General features: G+C 42.4%; 1 protein-coding gene across 1 annotated transcript in view; it reads right to left on the bottom strand.

The window, feature by feature from the left end:
• Positions 1-21,315, bottom strand: part of LOC138800112 (vitellogenin-1-like) — an 84,053-nt gene that overhangs the window by 38,836 nt on the left and 23,902 nt on the right. The window contains exons 4-14 of the mRNA XM_069981920.1: positions 18,470-18,631; positions 18,229-18,377; positions 15,758-15,911; positions 12,347-12,504; positions 10,007-10,166; positions 9,216-9,341; positions 5,013-5,231; positions 3,857-4,074; positions 1,582-1,679; positions 1,087-1,211; positions 888-995 (exon numbers count right to left, since the gene is read on the bottom strand). Coding sequence (XP_069838021.1) covers positions 888-995; positions 1,087-1,211; positions 1,582-1,679; positions 3,857-4,074; positions 5,013-5,231; positions 9,216-9,341; positions 10,007-10,166; positions 12,347-12,504; positions 15,758-15,911; positions 18,229-18,377; positions 18,470-18,631 — 1,677 coding nt within the window. The remainder of the gene's footprint in view (positions 1-887; positions 996-1,086; positions 1,212-1,581; positions 1,680-3,856; positions 4,075-5,012; positions 5,232-9,215; positions 9,342-10,006; positions 10,167-12,346; positions 12,505-15,757; positions 15,912-18,228; positions 18,378-18,469; positions 18,632-21,315) is intronic.

Genomic DNA, 21,315 nt, shown 5'->3' with positions numbered 1-21,315 from the left:
GTAGACTAGCTGCTTTGATGTCTCCATACAGTGTACACACACAGAAGAAAGGATCCTCTTCTCCCTTACATCTATATAGCACACCCTCAGAAGCAGCAGTAGCATGGTAGACATTATAGAGCAGTACTGAGCAGTGTACCAGTAGCAGAGACAGACACCCTGATTCTCTTGACACCCTACCTCTAACAGCCATGCTTAGAGCATATTTACTCAGATATTCGTCTTACCTAGGTTTGCTACTAAAAATACAATGTGCCTTTAGCCAAGCAATACCATTAGAACAGAGCCTTAAAGGGGCACTCTAGATAAATAAAATTGTTTTTAAATTGACTGGTGTCAGGAAGTTATACAGATTAGTAAATAACTTCTATTTAAAAATCTCCAGTCTCCCAGTACTTGTCAGATGCTGTATGTTCTGCAGGAAGTGGTATATTCTTTCCAGTGCTCTAGGCTGCCACCTCTGTCTATGTCAGGAACTGCTCAGAACAGTAGCAAATCGCCATAGAAAACCCTCTCCTGCTCTGGACAGTTCCAGACATGGACAGAGGTTGAAAGAATACACCACTCCTTGCAGGACATACAGCAGCTGATAAATACTGGAAGACTTAAAATTCTTTAATAAAAGTAATTAACATGTTTATATAACTTTCTGTGACACCAGTTGATTTGAAATTTTTTTTTTCCCACCGGAGTACCCCTTTAATTTTACAATCTATACCTTTAAAGTCACTATAATATCCTTTAATTTTTTTGCAAGCTCATTTATCTAAACTTGACACATATTTGTACATTACTGTTCCTTGGAGGCGTCTTCAAAGGTTTCCAATACTTCTGATGCACGGCACACCGCTGATGTTCTTTTTTTAGTTATCGAATAAAGTTCTTACCTTTTTAAGCATATCCATAATTTTCCTTTGATTGTCAGGTCCGCTTTGAGAGGAGAACAAATGTCTGTTCATTAATAATTCCTGAAGTCCTTCAGCGTGGTAGCCAATCTATATGTCACAATGAAACGCAAACATTCAACAGCAAAATAATGCCGTTTTCTTTGGGTAGACGTACAAAGAGATTTTTTTTTTTTTTTACCTCAATCAGATCAGTAAAAACCCCCATGAAGTAGGTTTTGAGTCTTCCGAGAGCGGCTATAGGAAGAACGTCAGCTGGGCTGTGTATCATATTGAATGTGCTTTCAATCCCCGACATGAAGGAATCTGAGGTTATAAAAAATAAATAAAAATTGTTACTGAAACAAAAAGAGTCAATAAACCTAAATAAGTAAAAAGTCGTCAGTTTTTCACGTAACAATTCAGATTATGGAAAATTGTATAAAAAAAATACTGATCCGTGTGGTCTATTCGTGTGGATGCAGGTCAAAAATTTGAAGGAAAAGTCAAATTGTAGTGTTGAACTGTTCCGATTTGGCAACGTTCTCCAAAACAGAATACTTGCCATTTGACTCCCAGTGGTTTGAGAAGTTGGATGCTGCCCTAGTGCTGTCAGGAAAACCCTATACAGCCTATGGCCTATGGCTGTATAAATTTTGTCCACAATTTAAAGAACCTGCTGAGTTTTTTTCCTTACCTGTAAATGTGTTGTAAGAAAATCCACTGCGAAATGCGTTCCCGCTAGCTTCATATTTGGACCTCAGGATTGCAGTGGCCATATTGCAGACGGCAGCCCTGTTAAACAGATTGATTATAATATTGTTCAACAATACTATTACAAAAGCTTAAAGCGACTCTGTACCCAAAATCTGCCCCCCCCCCCCCCCAAACTGCTTGTACCTTCAGATAGTTGCTTTTAACCCAAGATCTGTCCTGGGGTCCATTCGGCAGGTGATGCAATTATTGTCCTAAAAAACAACTTTTAAACTGGCAGCCCCGTGCCCAACAGCCGTGGCCTAGATTGTGTTTGCATTAGGCTGGCACAACCCCTCTGTCCCTCCTCCCCGCCCTCGTCATCATTAGGAATGCTTCAGGCAGATTGTCTCCTATTCCTCAGCTGTGTTAGCACGGCACATGGGCTGGATCGTTAATCACCTGTGCAATGTTCAGACAGGAAAAAATGTTCTAGGGGCATTCCTAATGATGAAGAGGGTGGGGAGGAGGGGCGGAGAGGTGGTGCAAAGTTAGGGCACAGATACTCTAGGCCACGGCCGTTTGACTCCAGGCTGCAAGTTAAAAAGTTATTTTTTAGGACAAAAACCAAATCACCTGCCGAACGGACCCCAGGACAGATCTTGGAGTAAAAGCAGCTATCCAAAGGTACAAGCGGTTTGGGAGGGACAGATTGTGGGTACAGAGTCACAAACTGGTGACATCGTCCAACATGAGGCTAAAATGTGTATCGTAATCCTCTAAATGATCTTGAGTTTTGCGTTTTCATTCAATATGGTAGAACTATAGATGACACTTGTATCAGTCAGCAATGAAAGTTAATGAAGTTGATTTCCATGTGACTTTCAAAAATCTAGAAACGTAATATGATGAACAACCACGAGATAAAAACAGACCATTGGGACCTGCTTTACAATTTTCCTAAGCTTCCATGTTATATGTATCTTCCATCTCCCTATCGTGTGGACAGGGGTGTCCTCACTCCATGTACACTGATTCAAATGAATAAAAATGGGGACATGTCCACCACCCTCCCTACTGATGTCTGTGGGCATTATGGAGACTATCAATGAGCAACCCAACTAACCACAATACACCACTCTCTACCCTGATGTTTATGAGGATCATGGTATTGATTGATATTGAGCAAGCATGCTCGGTCAAGCATAGTGCTTGATCGAGCATTTGGGTTCTTGAATCTTGATCAATCTTGATGCTTGACCAAACACCTCATGGTCATACACCTTCAATAACTGTTGGTGGAAGAATCGGACGTCAGTTATATCTCATGCCTGCTGCAGTAACTATTAAATTTTTTTAGTTCAATTTTTATTTTTGCCGGCATACCGCTGGAGTTCTAATGCGTCTTCCGGAAACCTATTGCATTTTTTCATTCAAATTTTGGTATATTTCAATTAAACATACCTTTAAGGGACAAAAAAAATGGCAAAAATTAGAATAAAAAATTAAATAGGTTTTAACGAGACATGAGAACCCCGGCTGTATGTCAGAAATTCCCGACATACAGCTGGAGTTCTAATGTTTTTTTTTTTCCTTCTAATTTTTGTATATTTCATTTTAAAATTCCTTAAAGGGACAAAATATACAAAAAGAATAGAATGAAAAAATTAAACAGGTTAACCAGGCACTGCCAAACAGGGGGCACCTGTTTAAATACTCGAGTCTCCCATCGATTTTTCAATGGGGTTGGTTACACAAGCAAAGCACTCAGGCACTAAAAAATGCTTAACTCAGGTAAGGAGCACTCATGCATTTTAGTGCTTGTTAAATGAGCACCCAAATTAACCAAAATAAGCCTTTGTGTTGGCTCATCACCCATGTCTGCGAGGTTCATCGTATCAACCAATGAATGAAAAGCCTAACTAGCCACAATAAACTGTTGAGCTACCTCTTCACTGATGCCTATGGGGTCCATGGAACAACACAACCAGCCAGGACTTTGCATACCCAAAGAACCTGGCATTCGATATTTATTATGGATATTTAAAAAAAAAAATTCAAAATCAAAGACTTTGAAAATATTAATATGAAAAACATCAAAAATATATAATCCTTCAACATTTAGTCTTCTGTCTTTCTTATATTTGACCATAATCCCATTTAATGATGGCCCCTACTGGCATTCCTGCAGTCCCATCCCACGGACTGTCTACAACGTTTTGCATACCTAGCCTATGAGACCAGCTGAGCGCCCCAGGACTGTGCACAGACGAACTTACACATCTTGAAGATCTGGCGTGACGTTTTTACTCTGTCTCTTCATTAAATAATACACAAAGCTGCCCACATACATGTCGCCTTCCTGCATCAGAGACTTAGCCACGGTCATCACGACAGCAGCCGGAGGCTTGTTGTCCATGACAAGCCCTGCGGCTATCATTCGGATTACTGGGTGTTGCTGCTCGTCCATGAACAACCGTAGGCAAATATTCAGAACCTGTACGGAAGAAATTGCAAAGAATAAACAGAATTTCTTTCAATTGCGTCTGTAACATTTCACCAAGTATATGTATTGAAAGAAGTTAATTTGTTTGTGAGATATGCTGGGCTGGATTTATCACTAGGCACAGTAGGACGGTGCCCACAGGTGGCCCAGGTTCAGAGGCTGCTCGTTTCCAGCACAGTGTGAAGTCAGAACTTATTTTCTTTTACTGGCAAAGAAAAATGAGTTGAGGGAATGTGAAGATCAACTGATTCTAGGCTTAACTCTGCTGGGACGAATTGTATACCATGGTTGCACTATATTCAATTCTCTATAGAGATAAAAAGTATAAGAAAAAATTCCGAATGGCCTATGTATAAGGATTAGCATGGAGTAGGGATTAAAGTACCAAAAGTTAAAATTTTCTTGCTCCAGTCACTTAAATCTCACGCTACACTATGACATTTTGTAGCACTACAAGAGTAAGTTTAACTACTCCAGTCCCCAAGACCACAAAGAGTTCAATGCGGACCTTGGGTTGCAGCTAAAGATGAGCAAACCTCAAGCACGCTCCGGTTTGTCCAAACCCCAACTCTTGGCTGAAGAAGTTGGATGCAGCCCTAAGGCTGCCTGGAAAACATGGATACAGCCATAGACCCTAGGATGTATACATCTTTTCCAGGACTCCCTAGGGCTACATGCATCTACAGCCTTCTTCAGCCACTGAAAATTAAATGCAGAGCATCAGGTTCCCTAGTTGCAGCTGTAGCTCGATCTTAATTAGAATTAAAAAGTCTCTATATCCTCAGTCTGTAAGGTAAATAAATCCAAGGGATCACCGATAATATTCCTATCCTATCCTGGTCATGTTGGTGCACAGTATCTTTAGCCACCAAGAGCTGGTGCACCAAAAAGAAGTGTCAATGACTTATTCCTAGAAGGTGTGCCGCTACCTTTGCGGGATGGTTAACTGCTATATTTCTCAAGGACTTCACAGCGGCAGCCTGGATGGATAATGGTAGGCTGGAGGCCATGGATGAGAATCCTGGAATATACTTCTGGATACGCTTTAGACAAACTACTTGTCCTGTGTTCCCGAGAGACTTGAGGGCCAAGATGATGTCTTCTTTATGCACCGTCTCAGTTGCTTCAGACAGAAGATCATGTAGAGGCTACAATGGAAGAATACAGAAAAGCTATTGATCCTGGAACTCGGCATTTCACATACAGCCTTTTAAAGGGAATCTGTCACTAGGTTTATTCTGCCTTAAGTGAGGGCACCGTAAACTAGTGACAGAAATGCTGAACAGATCAGTATATCATTCTGTTTAGCCGTTCTCCTAATATGCAGGAGAATATGTGTCTTGCCGCACCCCGTCCTCCAGCTGCTGATTGACAGTTGACTGCCTATACCCAGCTTGGATAGATAACTGCCAATCAGAAGCTGCTTCTCATGAATATCCAGGACTACTGGGCTCATGCACATAATGGAGAGGACTACTTATTGTCCATGTTATTCGGGAGGGTATTTCTGGATCAGCTGCGCAGAACAATGTGATACATCATTCTGTTCAGCTTCTCTGTCACTAGTTTATGCTACCCTGAGATAGGACAGCAGAAACCTGCTGACAGTCTCTTCAATCATGCAGGGCAAGGAGGGGTGGGCAAGGGAGGGGGCATGCATCCCATAATCCCGCAATGCCTTCTAGACCCTTGATCTCTGAGCCTGTTATAGAGCTCACAGCTTTCCTTTGAAATACATAAAATACAGAATATAGTAGCTTGTTAATTACACAAGATGAGCACGAATCCAGCATGCTCAAGTCCAATTGTTTGGCTGAAGTTGAATGTAGTCCATAGGCCATAGGATGTATCCATGTTTTTCAGGACTCTCTAGGGCTGCATGCAATTTCTTCAGCCACTGGTATTCAAATGCCAAACAATCGGACTGGAGTTGCGCTCATTTCTATTAAAAGAGAAGTCCAGCGAAAAATTTCTATTAAAGTATTGTATTGCCCCCCCAAAGTTATACAAATCACCAATATACACTTATTACTGGAAATGCTTATAAAGTGCTTTTTCCCTGCACTTACTACTGCATCAAGGCTTCACTTCCTGGATAACATGGTGATGTCACTTCCTGGATAACATGGTGATGTCACTTCCTGGATAACATGGTGATGTCACTTCCTGGATAAAATGGTGATGTCACTTCCTTGATAACATGGTGATTTCACTTCCTGGATAACAGGGTGATGTCACTTCCTGGATAACATGGTGATGTCACTTCCTGGATAACATGGTGATGTCACTTCCTGGATAAAATGGTGATGTCACTTCCTGGATAACATGGTGATGTCACGACCCAACTCCCAGAGCTGTGCGGGCTGTGGCTGCTGGAGAGGATGATGGCAGAGGGATGCTCAGTGTCCCTCCAGTGCCCTGTGTCCCTCAGTGTCCCCCTGCCATCATCCTCTCCAGCAACCACAGCCCGCACAGCTCTGGGAGTCGGGTGGTGACTAGAGATGAGTGAACCTGCCGAGGTTCGGGTTCGTATGAACCTGAACTCTCGGCTTCTGATTGCCGCTGTCTGCCCGCTCCATGGAGATGGTGAATACAGCTGGAGGACCGCCTGGAAAAATGGGATTCAGCCTATGGCTGTATCCCAGTTTTCCAGGCGGTCCTCCGACTGTATCCACCCTCTCCACGGAGCGGACAGACATTGGCAGTCAGAAGCCGAGAGTTCAGGTTCATACGAACCCGAACCTCGCCGGTTAACTCATCTCTAGTGGTGACATCACCATTTTATCCAGGAAGTGACATCACCATGTTATCCAGGAAGTGACATCACTATGTTATCCAGGAAGTGACATCACCATTTTATCCAGGAAGTGACATCACCATGTTATCCAGGAAGTGACATCACCATTTTATCCAGGAAGTGACATAACCATGTTATCCAGGAAGTGACATCACTATGTTATCCAGGAAGTGACATCATCATGTTATCCAGGAAGTGAAGCCTTGATGCAGTTGTAAGTGCAGGGGAAAAAAAACACACTTTATAAGTGTATATTGGTGATTTGTATAACTTTTAGGAGCAATACAATTCTTTGATAAAAAATTTTGCCGAACTTCTCCTTTAATGATATCTTAATATTTTTTTTTTATAGCTGTAATGTACTGGCTAGAGATGAGTAAGTTTACCTAAATTGCCAACTTGCCAATCTATATACTCAAAAAGTCCATAGAATACAATAGGATAAAGATTAGAAAAATAACCCTCTTGCTCTGGAGGACCCAGCACATCCATGTATTACATTGATAGCCCTCTCACTTTGAACTATGCAATGCTCGAGTTGGCCTGCGGAGGCACTGCAGGGAGATGGAGCAATGGCTGCTGAGCTTCTATGAAGATTACAGCTTATTTTGGGGGATTGTCCAAAGCCGATTTTTTCTCTCCTTTATACCTAAAATTCTGTAATATTTCAAATGACCCCCATAGCTTATATATATAAAAGACTTAGGGCGAAATGAATAGGACAATAGAGGAGCACCGCCATTCAATACTCCTTTATCTCTCCTGGAAGAAGGCAATTTGAATATAGAATATAGCGGCTTTGAAGTCACCAGAAGTCTATGACATAGCATAAATGAAATAATACTTTTTTTTTTTTTTTTGCTGATAGAGAATTAAAGCTGACATTCTCATTTATGGAAGCATTATGCTGTCTAATCGTATAGCATTCTCCTTTGTAAAGGTATTAGCTTCAATAAGACATGATATGATTATATTGTGGGTGGGAAGTAGAACTCACTTTGGCTTCGCTCTTCGTGAATTCAGAAACAGACGGGGTTTTTTTTTTTTTTTGTTTTTTTTATTACTTCCAGATAAAGCTGATGTTTTCTTTCCAGTCTTGGCAATTGAAAAGACAGCGTTCTTTTAGATTCACATATTGCCACATAACTTGATTTTCTATGTTAAAGTTTTAGGGAAAGTGAAACTGACAAATATTTTTTATTGTAAAGACGGGAATAGCTATTTGGTATTATTTCTTAAGTTACATAGGGTTAGGTCTGTTTAACCCCTTAAAGGGGAACTCTGGAAGAAAAAAAAATATTTTAAATTTTAATAGTCAACTCCTAAAAGAGGTACTCTGGAGGAATAAATCTTTTTAAAACATCTAAAGTAATATAGATTTGTAAATTACTTCTATTTAAAAAATCACAAGTCTTCCAGTACTCATCAGCTGCTGTATGCCCTGTGGGAAGTGTGTATTCTTTCCAGTCTGACACAGTGCTCTCTGCTGCCACCAACTGTCCAGAGCAGTAGCAAATCCCCATAGAAAACCTCTCCTGCTCTGGAAGTTCCTGACATGGACAGAGGTGGCAGCTGAGAGCACTGTGTCAGACTGGCAAGAATTCACCACTTTCTGCAGGCCATACAGCAGCTGATAAGTACTGGAAGACTTGAGATTTTTTTTAATAGAAGTAAATTACAAATCTATATAATTTTATGACATCAATTGATTTGAAAGGGAAAAAAATGCCGGAGTTCTCCTTTAAAGAAGTATTTTTCAGATTCACGTACGCCAGCTATATCCCCTGTGTGGTCTCCTCCCACTCCTGATTTATTATGATATATGTCCGCCAAGCAATGCCTGCGCCAGGTGCAGGAAGGGCCCGGTTTAGTAAGAGGTGTAGAAACTGGGGGCGGGTCTTTATTTAGGACTGGCATACTCGGACGCCAGTCTTGATAACTGTCCACCACTGTCACTTACCAAAAATTACCCCTTTTTCCCAGAGAAACAAGTCTTGGTCGATCGTTTAATAAGACCTGGACCTATTTTTATCGTTGTTTGTTCGCAATCGTTCGGTCGTTCGCAGTAGTGACGAACGCAATAGCGACGACAAGACGACCGCAAGAACGATCATAAGTAACGATTATCTTTCCATGTAAATGGGCGAACGATTTCAGGTCTTTCGCAATAGCGATCGTTTATCGTTAACGATTATGTGAACGATAATCGGCCGGTGGAATGGGGCCCTTAGTTGAATTTTTCAGCTTTGGATCTAGACCAAAAAATGCAACAGATCCACAGATTCCACATTGAAATCCAGATGTCTTACATGCAGTCTGTGCCGCAGGTTCTTACCTGCAGAGCTTCTTCTGGGCAGAAATTCTCCATGTTGCAGAACTTATATACCAAGGATCCATAGGCGAGATAGGTTACCTTCCGTAGTAGAGAGCTACTCGTAGACTTTACGGCCTCCAGCAAAGACTATAACAGATATAAACACTGTATTATATATGAGGCTCATGGGAAAAAGTCATGAGGAACAAGAGAGTATGGAAAAACACCATCTTAAAATAACTCATATCAGTAGAGATAGTCAAGTATATAAAAAAAGAAAGTGCAACAATGAAAGAAATGTAAGAATTGCTTAAAAGGGTAGTTCAACCCCCTCCCCCCCCCCCCCAAAAGAAAACCTTGTCTTCCAGTACTCATCAGCTGCTGTATGTCCTGCAGTGGTGTATTCTTTCCTGCCTGACACAGTGCTCTCTGCTGCCACCTCTGTCCATGTCAGGAACTGTCCAGAGCAGTAGCAAATCCCCACAGAAAACCTCTCCTACTCTCTACAGAAAACGCAACTTCCCGCAAGACATACAGCAGCTGATAAGTACTGGAAGACTTGAGATATTTTAGTAGAAGTAAATTAGAAATCTCTGGCACTTTTTGGCACCAGTTGATCTAAAAGAAAAAAATGGTGAAAAACCCCTTTAAGCCCAAAATAAATGAATCCTTAGAGGGTTAATGACTACAACTCTAATCATTTTCTTTTCTGCCAGCGATATTTCAGCAGTAGGTAGAAAGCGGCAGAGAGAAGTGCAGCGTGTGACTTTCAAGCATTGAGCGGAGAAGAACTATGACCCGATGTTCAGTACCTTGGCTTCTGCTATCGCTTCCCGATCCGCTTTAATTAAATGTAAAGCCAGCGGTACAGACTGTGCTGCTTCAAACTCGCTGAGTTCTCTCAGCTTCACCTTTAAAAACCTCAGTGACAAATGATTACCGATGGATGGAACCGCGTCTAAGAACCAGCGCCTGCAAACAAAAGACGGGAAAAGATGGAGCCAGATTCCAGAGATTCCACATCAAAGGGACTGAAGAGGTGTCAGATTAACAGGTATTCTGGATGTCCGACTATGTAAGAACGGTGAACTTTCCGGAGAGAGCGAGATACAGTGTGCCAGAAGTTATATACCACTTTGTATGGAGGGTAAAAAGTACGAAGAAAAAAAATCACCCCGTAATTCACTGCTGATTTTGGGTACCCCACAGAGTGCTGCAGTTATGGTACACACATCCATCACTACAAAGGTCTTCCTAACCACATGATCATAGTAAAATGGACTGATTCAATGTAATTAGATGATCATATATTATCCTACAGATAGTGGATATGGGGGCACCATATAGAATCCTCATGTAATATCTGAAGCTGAAAGCAGGTACTAAAAGTACCTCCCCGTACAGCCTGTTAATTTTAAGAAAAAGTGTTATACTTATGTGATACTTGATATGTGATTTGCTTCTATTTAAAAAAAATCTCATCTCCCAGTACTTATCAGCTGCTGTATGTCCTGCAGGAAGTGGTGTATTCTCTCCAGTCTGACACAGTGCTCTCTGCTGCCACCTCTGTCCATGTCAGGAACTGTCCAGAGCAGGAGAAGTTTTCTATGGGAATTTGCTGTTGCTCTGGACAGTTCCTGACATGGACAGAGGTGGCAGCAGAGAGCACCATGTCAGACTGGCAAGAGTATACCACTTCCTGCAGGACATACAGCAGCTGATAAGTACTGGAAGATTTGACATTTTTAAACTGAATTTACAAATCTATATAAATTTCTGACACCAGCTGATTAAAAAAAAACAAAAAAAAAAACACTGTAAACAATTGTTTCAGCTGTCCTGATGATGTCACCAGCTGACCAGGATTATCACGTTCATTCATGTTGTTCTTGAATGAGAAATAGGAAATCTTAACTGAACTAAAGGAAAGGTGATAGTGGACACATTAGTGGTATTGGGCCTAAGTTAATAACAAGCCATTGATATGAGTGACTCAGTACCTAAGAGATATTGAGGCCTGTACTGAATTTATAAATTTGCATCTTGGGCAAGTATGAGTGCTTTTGAAATGGGCAGTTGGCCACTTCCTCTGGTGACGGCTTATCTCCCAGAGGAATAAAGGACACGCAACAAAGCCAATCCTTCTTTTAACTGACATCCATCATAATGGGACTCTCCCAAAGACATGAGATTGTTGGGCAATCTCTCCACTTTAAAGTGACACCGTCACCCCCTTTGTGCATTCTGACATCTCTACACAGGTGTAAAGGGTAAATTTAGCGTTTTTCATACCTTATTTCATATCATATGTCATGGTGTTTGTTCAAGTAAAAAGTGTCCTTTTATCAACTGCAGATTGTATTAAGTGGGCGCGGCATTAGCGCCACTTAGCTCCGCTGCCACCGTTGGCCCCACCCCCTTGACACCCATTGGTTGATCGACGTAAAGGGGTGGGGTCTTTCGGCCAGCCTGTTCCAATGGCTGGGGACAACTGTGGCGATTTGGGTGGGGCTAAGTGGCGCTAATGCCGCGAGGCCCCGCCCACTTAACACAATCTGCAGTTGATAAAAAATTACTTTTTACTTGAACAAGCACCATGACGTATGATATAAAATAAGGTGTGAAAACCGCTAAATTTACCCTTTACACCTGTGTAGAGATGTCAGAATGCAAAAAGGAGGTGACAGTGTCACTTTAAGTTAGTTGTACATGACAAATATGTAAGGAATGTTTCTGTTGTGCAATGAAAGTATCCAACTAAATGAAGAAAGGTCAAAGTTCAAGGTCATTTCAACTAATTAATGCATGGTTCTAATTTATTCTACCAAATGTATGCAATTTTTTTCATCAAAAAATTAAACTCATTATTGTCACACAAGTTACAATTCATAGTTGAAGACCCTGCTCCCCTATATCTCTATATCACACCTTCAGAAACAGTATTACCATAGAGGACGTTATAGAGCAGTACTAAGTAGTATAAGCTGTGAAGCCTCACAATGGACTAGCCGCCCTCCCCTCTTTACTTGTTTGGAAAGCATGTAACCTGATCGTTTGGGTTCAGAGAACGTTGCCGAACCCCAAACAGATTGACAGATCCACTCATCATGTATGCAAATGCAAGTATATACAGTATATATTCTATATTTTACCTGTAATGAGTCCTTCCAGAACATTGTTGCCATATGCTTTCAATCTGTTCATATTTCGCCATTCGCAGAAGTTGCACCAGTTCTATAAACCTCCCCGGAGACCCCTTGGATAATGGTCCTACATTGTGTTGTACTAAGTGATGCAGAAGTTCATTGATCTGTAGGAGAACAGAAAAACCTGCTCAGGACATCTAATAGTTCTCAAATCCAATATATCCTACAGCAGACCATAAATAAAAGGGTCATTCATTATTAACCCTTACGCCCCAAACAGCAGTGCACAATATGTTACGTGTATCAGCCGTCTGGGATAAACCTCGACCAGCTATGAAATGGATTTATTGTACCGAAATTCTAAGATAACCAATAATCATAATTTAACCCTCTATTGTATGTGCATGGCGAGCAACCAGAACCCAGCAAGACTGATAGAGGTCTCTGTGTAAAACATACTTGAAGAAATTCAGATTTTCTTTCCTGAATTCTAAACTTTTGGAATTTCAGGTGAAACATTAAAAATGGAGGCTGCCGTTTTAGAACTAGAAATGGTTAGGGTTACATTAGGATAGAATTAAAGACCTTAAAGTGTCACTGTTGTTTACATTTTTTTTGCAATAATCAATAGTACAGCTGATTTTAAGAAACTTTGTAATTGGGTTTATTAGCCGAAAAAGGCATTTTTATCAGCTCTCCCCCCTGTCTTCAAGGTTTTCTATGGAGAGGGGAGGGGTGGAGGGAGATGAGTCACCAAAACAGGACAACAAAGAGTTAATTTACAGCTTCATCATGGGGCTTTCACCTCTGAAGTCAGCACTGACCTCTCTGACCTCTGAATACCGGCTTTCATTAAGCTTCCACTGTGCAATCCTTTGTTCTCTGCTGGTGACCAATCTCCCTCCTCCCCCCTCCCCTCTCCATAGGTTACACAGGGCCCGAATGATGTAAACTAGTAGGGATTTCCTGATAATGAGCAGTGAATAAGAGGAGGGGGGACCTGGGGAAAGTCTTTTTGAATGTAGATAAAGGCATATTTGCCTAATAAACCTAATTACAAAGTTTCTTAAAATCGCTTGGACTACAACACAACGACAACGACAGTGACACTTTAAAGTGTACCGATGAACCGCTTCCAGATGACTGGTGAGTTCTGCTGCTAATCTAGAAATTTGGGTCTCCATGTATGCAGAGACGCAATAAGGCGGTGATGCAGGTGACGCACGCATTACAGTCTCATTTCGTCTCCCTTTTCATGAAGACCTGAACGTCCGGATTAGCAGTAGATCTCGCCACTGATATGGAAGCGGACCCCTGTGACATTGTGATTAGTGGGATGCCAACATCCAACACCCCTGTATATCAACTATTTGGTTCTTGCACTACAGGGAGGATAGGCAATTGGCTCAATACTTCTCATTGTGGCAGCACCAGGTTACTGCAGCCTTGGCTCCTATTCATGTCATTAGGAACTGAAGCTTCGGTAGCGCATTGCCGCCAGTACAGCCCAACTCTTTCTGGCTCTATACTCCCTGTAGAGCAGGTGCCCGATTTCCGCACCCTGCTGATGAATTATTGACCCCTATCCTATGGATAGGTGCTTTTTGTCCCCTTGATAACCTCCTAAACCCTAAGGGCCCTAATACATGGAGCTATAATCTGCTGCATCACACTGATTCGGCAGATTATTGCTCTGTGTAGTGAAGACAACGATCAGCTGATGACACCGATCTTCAGCTGATCGTGTCTTTTGGTCCTGACTAGGGATGGTCCGAACCCGAACGCTCGGCATCGGATTACCGCTGTCTGCCCGTTCCGTGCAGCGGGCGGATACAGCGGGAGGACTGCCTGGAAAACTGGGATACAGCCTATGGCTATGGCTGTATCCCAGTTTTCCAGGCGTTCCTCCCGCTGGATCCGCCCGCTGCAGGGAGCGTGCAGACAGCGGTAATCATTGCGGATGGTTCGGGTTCGTACAAAATCCGTGCGAACTCGGTTTGGACCATCCCTAGTCCTGACCTAAAACCATCGTCTGCCGACTGCACAACAGTACGTGTAATAATGATGCATGGGCGACGGCTGACGGCTGTGTAAAGAAAATAAGAAAGTATATACATGCCTGTCCATGCTTCCCAGTGCTTCTGCCCGCTCCCCTGTATCTCCCCGGCTTCTGCTCGCTGTCCATAGTGGTGGAACTTCAGAGGTGGTCTCTGAATTGACAGGCCACTTGGCCAATCACTGGTCCTGTCCTGCCTAGCGATTGGTTGAGCAACCCATCACTGCAGAGACCGCCTCTAAAGTTCCACCGTGCGGGCAGAAGCCGGAAAGATACCGGGCAGAAGCACCAGGGAGTAAGTATTATTTTACACTTAACGCAAGGGCCGCAAGGACATCACTAACTATATATATTTATACAGCCCTAGCTGCCCGATATTTGAGCCATTTCATTGGCTCAGTAATCTAGCAGATCAACGCTCATTTACATTGCTGATTGACCCTTAGTTAGGTTTAGGTTTATACTGTCTTAGCACTGAGGTTGAATCCAGTACTAGGAGACCTCAGAGCATTATACAACAGGACTTTTCTGGCCAATTGGGGCAGTTTTGAATCTGAATCGAATCCTGCTGCCAATTCTATAGAATTGGGCTTTAAAGAGGTTGTCCAGCGAAAATCTTTTTCTTTCAAATCAACTGATATCAGAAAGTTATATAGATTTGTAATTTACTTCTATTAAAAAATCTCAAGTCTTCCCGTACTTATCAGCTACTGTATGCCCTGCAGGAAGCGTTGTTTTATTTTCAGTCTGACACAGTGCTCGCTGCTGACATCCCCGGCCGAGACAGGAACTCTGTCTTGGTTTTCTATGAATCCCCATAGAAAACCTCTCCTGCTCTGGACAGTTCCTGTCTTGGCCAGAGATGTCAGCAGAGAGCACTGTGAAAATAAAACAACACTTCCTGCATTACATATAGCAGCTAATAAGTATGGGAAGACTTGAGATTTTATAATAGAAGTAAATTACAAATCTATATAACTTTCTGACCCCAGTTGATTTGAAAGGAAAAGATTTTCGCTGAACAACCCCTTTAAATAAATCTCAGGAAATTGTGAATGTGAGGTAATGTGCCGGAACAGATTAGGGATGGGGGTGGTCGGGAACACCTAGTCCCTTCTACTCCCAATGGCGCCCCCCCCCCCCGACAGAGGTGTTCTGTATGCGTCTAGCGGGGCACGTTTATCATTTTCTATTCACAATTATATGTCAGCAACATCTCGGATCCCGGCCTTCCCCGGATGAGATGCAATGACACTTTATAAAGATGCCAATTATATTTTCTGACGGAAGGAAATGCTTTCTAAAATGCACGCCACATTGAAATCCAAAGAATTGTCAGAATCTTCTCGGCAGTCACGTACCTGGTTTTCTGTGTTTTTTGTTCTTAACAAGTGAATAGGAGTTTGAATCAGTTTCCTCTCAAAGTGATAGCGTAGTGACTCTTTGGTAATATAGTCATTATTCTCTGGGGTCGAATGAATCTGCTCTTGAACTGCTTGTAACACAAGTCTCTGCCTGCGAACAGTAACAATGATATGAATCGTGTACAGTATTATATAGGAATTTGTACACCTTGAATAAAACAAGCTCCTCGGCTGCACAGTGGTGGATTTGCTTCTTTGTTAGAGACGCTGTATTTTCCATTTAAATACCCGGCCGCTGCTATACTACAAGTGCGCTTTATTCTATTATAATACTATCTAGGCCAGGATTCATCCAAAGCGCCTCTATACAGCATTAATCTTCCATTTTTTTGCTAAACTGGGTTAAAGTAGATGAGGGGGACAGGGATATATATATATATATATATATATATATATATATATATATATATTTGCTTGATATCATACATTGTGGTTGGTCTCGAAAAACACTTTTACTCATCTTCTATGGAAGCTGCATTATTTTAGATTATTGTACACCACTCAAGTTTAATAGTGTACAATTTTTTTTTTCTTTTAAATGAACTGGTGTCAGAAAGTAATAGAGATTTGTGATTTACTTCTATTTAAAAATCTTTAAAAATTTATAAAAAGTGGTGTATTCTTTTCAGTCTGACATAGTGCTCTCTGCTGCCACCTCTGTCCATGTCAGGAACTGTCCACAGCAGGAGAGGTTTTCTATAAGGATTTTCTGCTGCTCTGGGCAGTTCCTGACATGGACAGAGGTGGCAGCAGAGAGCACGGCGTCAGACTGGAAAGAATACAACACTTCCTGTAGGACATACAGCAGCACATTAGTACTGGAAGACTGGAGATTTTTAAATAGCAGTAAATTAAAAATCTATATAAGTTGCTGAAATCAGTTGATTTAAAAAAAATAATATATTATTATTATTATTATTATTATTATTATTATTATTATTATTATTTTTACTGAAGTACCTTTTTAAGGGCATGCATATCATTGAGGCTGACCATATAGACATAGCTTCCCTTTCAGCAAGGACAACCCCCACCCCCGGTTGGTTCCATTTATTAGGAAACCAGGCGTCACGTTTGTATAGAAACAAATCAATTTCTGATTTTCAGCGAACTCTCCAGAAACAAATTTGGGAGGTTCAAGTGTTTCTGTCATCATGGTTTTACCTCTAATCGCATGTTGCTGTTCCTGCCACAGGAAGTTTGTGTTAGATATAACCACGTCGGGTCAGCCCCGTGCATTTTTGAAACAGAATAGGGCTTGTGCACAGAACCGACTCGACATGGTCATATTCATGGTTACCCAAACTTCAGGTCGCAGGAACAACATAATGCCATTCGGGGTAGACAGGTATAATAACAGGTGCGCTTACACTGACATCTACCCAACAGGAAAATTGAGACCCCAGTTTGATCTTTACTATGGGCCCCTCTTAGTTCAATTACTCAATTACTATATATAGAAGTCAATAGTACTCATTGACTTCTATATATAAATATATATATATCTATATATATATATCTATATATATATATATATATATATATATATATATATATATATATATATAGTGCGCCCCCTGCTGGACACTCCATAGGAATTACAACTGATTCGTGACGTCACGGTTTTTAGGAGAATTTGAAGATTCCATGATCTACTAAATTAAGGGAAATAGCAGTATATGTGCATTTCCCATAATTAATGCACATTAGGAATTTTTATATAATAAATAATTTTGCCCGGAGTTGTCCTTTAGCTTCCTCCTCTGCGCCGTTCCATTGTAGTTAGTAGTTTGCTCCCAGTCCGGTAAGACAACTAGGGGCACTAGGGCACCTGTTAGAAGCACTGCCTGCCCCCATAGTGCCGATCAAGCCCACCCCAGCTGGCCTGCTCCGTTGATTATAATTAGAGAGGGCCGGGCTGGCCGAGGGTGGATCAGCGCTATGGGGGCAGGCAGGGCCCCAGGTAGTCCTAATGGTCTTGGATGGCTTGTAAGTCTCCACATGTCTTTATGATGTTGTCCTCAAGGAGAAACTTAGCCCTTTTGGTCCCACATATGTGAACTCGGTAAGTTTTATGTGACTGTAATGGGTTGCTATATACAATTGTAATGGGTTGACCCACATGGGCATTAAAGACATTGTCCCACTTGACTTGAAACTTGAAGTTTTAACAGCCCTGAGCCATCCTGTCTATGCATTACTATATTTTCCCCATGCAGGGGAAATCTGTGACCAAAGGGAACCTCTACCAGCCATGACACCTGATCATTGGGGGTTAGAAGACTCATGGTGAGTAGATGATCACCATAGGCAATATCATCATGACCATAAGGCTGAAAATACATCTTCTAGGTCCTCCAAAAACTCGAGACATCATTATTAGAGATGTAATAAGCTACAGGCTGTACCTTGCTTCCACCAACATGGAGCCCTCAATTTCATTGAATGGTGTGAACTGATGGACCTCTTCCACCTCCGCCTCCAGCAATCGTCCTCCCATCTCCGTTCCCTTGACCTTATAGTTATAGGTAGCTGTCGCTCGGGAATTTTTGTTTCTCTCAAGAAAAAAGTTACAGACACGACAGTCATTTAAAGTGAATAATACAAAAAGTATCTGAAAAAAAACATTTAGAACTCTATGGGTACTACCTGCCTACAGGCGGCACAAGTGTGGAGATAGGCATTGCCGACGACCATCCGTTCTCTCTGCTCGCAGTTATTTAGGTCGATTGATTTGGTAATGAGCAATTGGTTTGTTCTCTGGTGTTCTTGAATCAAATAGTTGTTAGAGCAGAAGCCTCCAATGCCATTCTGTGATGAAAAAAAATAAAATTATGGTTCATCAATGATGAAATACACAGTTAGGTGCAGCGCATCCAAAAATTTCATCTATATAGTGTTCCATTAAAGGTCTACACAGAAAAATGGTTGCTTATGTCCGTAATGCTGTTATGTTAAATATATCTGCTTTCTCACAGAAATAGTGGCACATCCCTCCATTGGTTGGGTCTCGCTTAACTTGGCCAGGGAAAATGTTGCTATACTGCAACTCTGGACACCACCTGAATCATCATGGCGGCCCACTGGTTGATAGATCTCTCACTATTATGAGTGTATGAGAAGAGACCTATCAAGGTTGGTGGGGTGGTAAGGAACCATCGGGGACCCTTGATAGCTATCATTTCTCTAGAATGCGGCAACACATCAGAGGACATCATAGGGAGCCTATCCCTCTTTCATGCTGCCCATGGCTCAGGGAGCATGAAACTGATGACAGGTTAACTTTAATGCCTTTCGTTACTTCTTCTGGCTTACAGATGGGGGTCCCTAACATACAGCCATCCATTTGTGGCTCCCTTATGTAGAATTAGAAGCTGATTGGTCCAGCTTGACTAACACACAATGGGGATGTTATCTTGGGTCATCCATGTCATCCACACATATGATTGCCCAATCACATAAAGCTTGACCTAGGAGCCTCTCTCTGCTTTGGCTAATAAAAAGAGTGGGATGGTATTGTTTAAAGGGAACCAATGACCTAAAAAACACCTGTAACTCTATGTAGCAGCACCCAGCACACTTCCCAAACTCCCTGGAATGTACAACCCGAAAACTTACTTTATAAACTTGGCGCCCTGTATGTGGGCGGTGAGCCGCCGGTGTAGTGACTGTCCCCTTGGTGTTCCGGAATGGTAATCACGCCCCTCTGGGCGTGATTAAATTGCATAACTGTGGTGATGTCACTGAGAGGTGCGCCGCTGTAAGGGGTGGCGTGCCGCTCAGTGATGTCACCACAATTATGCAGTCTAATCACGGCCAGAGGGGCGTGATTACTGCTCCAAAATGCCCAGGGGACAGTGACTATTTGCCGGCGGCTCACTGCCTACGTTCTTGCTGCGCCGCACTTGCGCAGTACAGTGGGTCTACTCCGCGCTGTACTGTGCAGGTGCAGAATAGCCTCGAACTCATTGCTGGAGATCCGGCAATGAGTTTGAGGCTATTCTGCACCTGCGTAGTACGGCGCAGACCGCACCCGCTGTACTACACATGAGCGGCACAGTAAGGACGTAGGTGTGCCGACGTTAGGGACGGCGCACCTCTCAGTGATGTCACCACAATTACGCAGTCTAATCACACCCAGAGGGGCGTCATTACCGCTCTGGAACGCCCAGGGAATGCCCACTACTACACAGTGACTACTTGCTGGCGGCTCACCGCCCAGATAACTACTTGGGGGCAATTTACATACAGGGTGACAAGTTTATAAAGTAATTTTTTGGGTTGTACATTCCAGGAAGGATGTGTGTGTGTGTGTGTGTGTGTGTGGGGGGGGAGGGGTTAAAAAGAATGTTTGGGAAGTGTGCTGGGTTCTATTACAGCAAATTCCCATAGCATAACAGGCTTTTTTTAGATAATTGGTTCCCTTTAAGGTACAGTGTTTAATTAAAGGGGTATTCCACTTAAGAAAAATTTAACCATTTTCAATCCACATCCATAATCTAAGCTTGTTTGTAATAGGGTTCAATTAAATGAATTGGTCCGTTTGTCTGCAGCACATTCTGACTCACACCCTGAATCTGCAGCAAATCCTCACATCCTGGTCCACTCTGTCTCCACTCCTCTGTCCTCCCCCTCCCTTCTGAGACAAAAGTTACATGAGCTCTGTCTCTTCTGTTGTGTTGCCAGGCAAGCTGTAATGCCTCATCTGTAACTCTGCCCATCACTGACATCACATCAATCAATGAGCACCTGGCCAAGGGGCGGGGAAACAACAGAACACTGACAGCCTCCTGAGCAGTAAAAGAGAAGGGAAACACAGTTGTTTCATCGCTCTCTCTTTCTAATCTATTTAAGTGGATAGATAGATAGATAGATAGATAGATAGATAGATAGATAGATAGATAGATATATAGATATTGTGTTTACAGTGTAAGGCTATGTTCACACAACGTATATTTTCGTAAAATCACGGCCGTTGTACATACGTTGCATTGTTGTCTATGGGATCCCGGCCACAGTGTATACACATAGTATATGCTCCGGCTGGGATCCCTAGCGGCCCCGCAAACATCTGACATGTCAGTTTTCTGCGGCCCCTATTCATTGAATAGCGGCTGTAGAAAACCATGTCAGTGCACACTGTGGAGCAAGCGGCTGCGGCCGCTGGCTCTATGGTGTGCTATGGGGAGTTCTGATGTGGGCGCGCACGGATGCGCCCGCATCAGAACTCTGCGGCCATGAAGATCATCTGTCCGGTACTGCAGTACCGGCCGGGATGATCTTTTCAGAGACCAGACGTTCCGTGACCCGGCCGGGTCATGGAACGGCCAATCTCTTGTGCTGTGGAAACATAGCTTTAAGCAGATGCAGATTGAGCCAGCAATGGGCAGATACTGCAAGATGAGGGGGATACTTGGCAGTTGACTTTGAGGTGCAGTGCATGCTGGGAAATGTAGTTTCCCATCCTGCGCCATTTTGGATATAGACTGGCTTTT

The sequence above is a fragment of the Dendropsophus ebraccatus genome, chromosome 8 (genome assembly GCF_027789765.1).
Source record: "Dendropsophus ebraccatus isolate aDenEbr1 chromosome 8, aDenEbr1.pat, whole genome shotgun sequence".
Lineage (NCBI taxonomy): Eukaryota > Metazoa > Chordata > Amphibia > Anura > Hylidae > Dendropsophus > Dendropsophus ebraccatus.
Note: the sequence above shows the minus strand (reverse complement) of the source record. Positions and strands in the feature narration are given on the sequence as shown.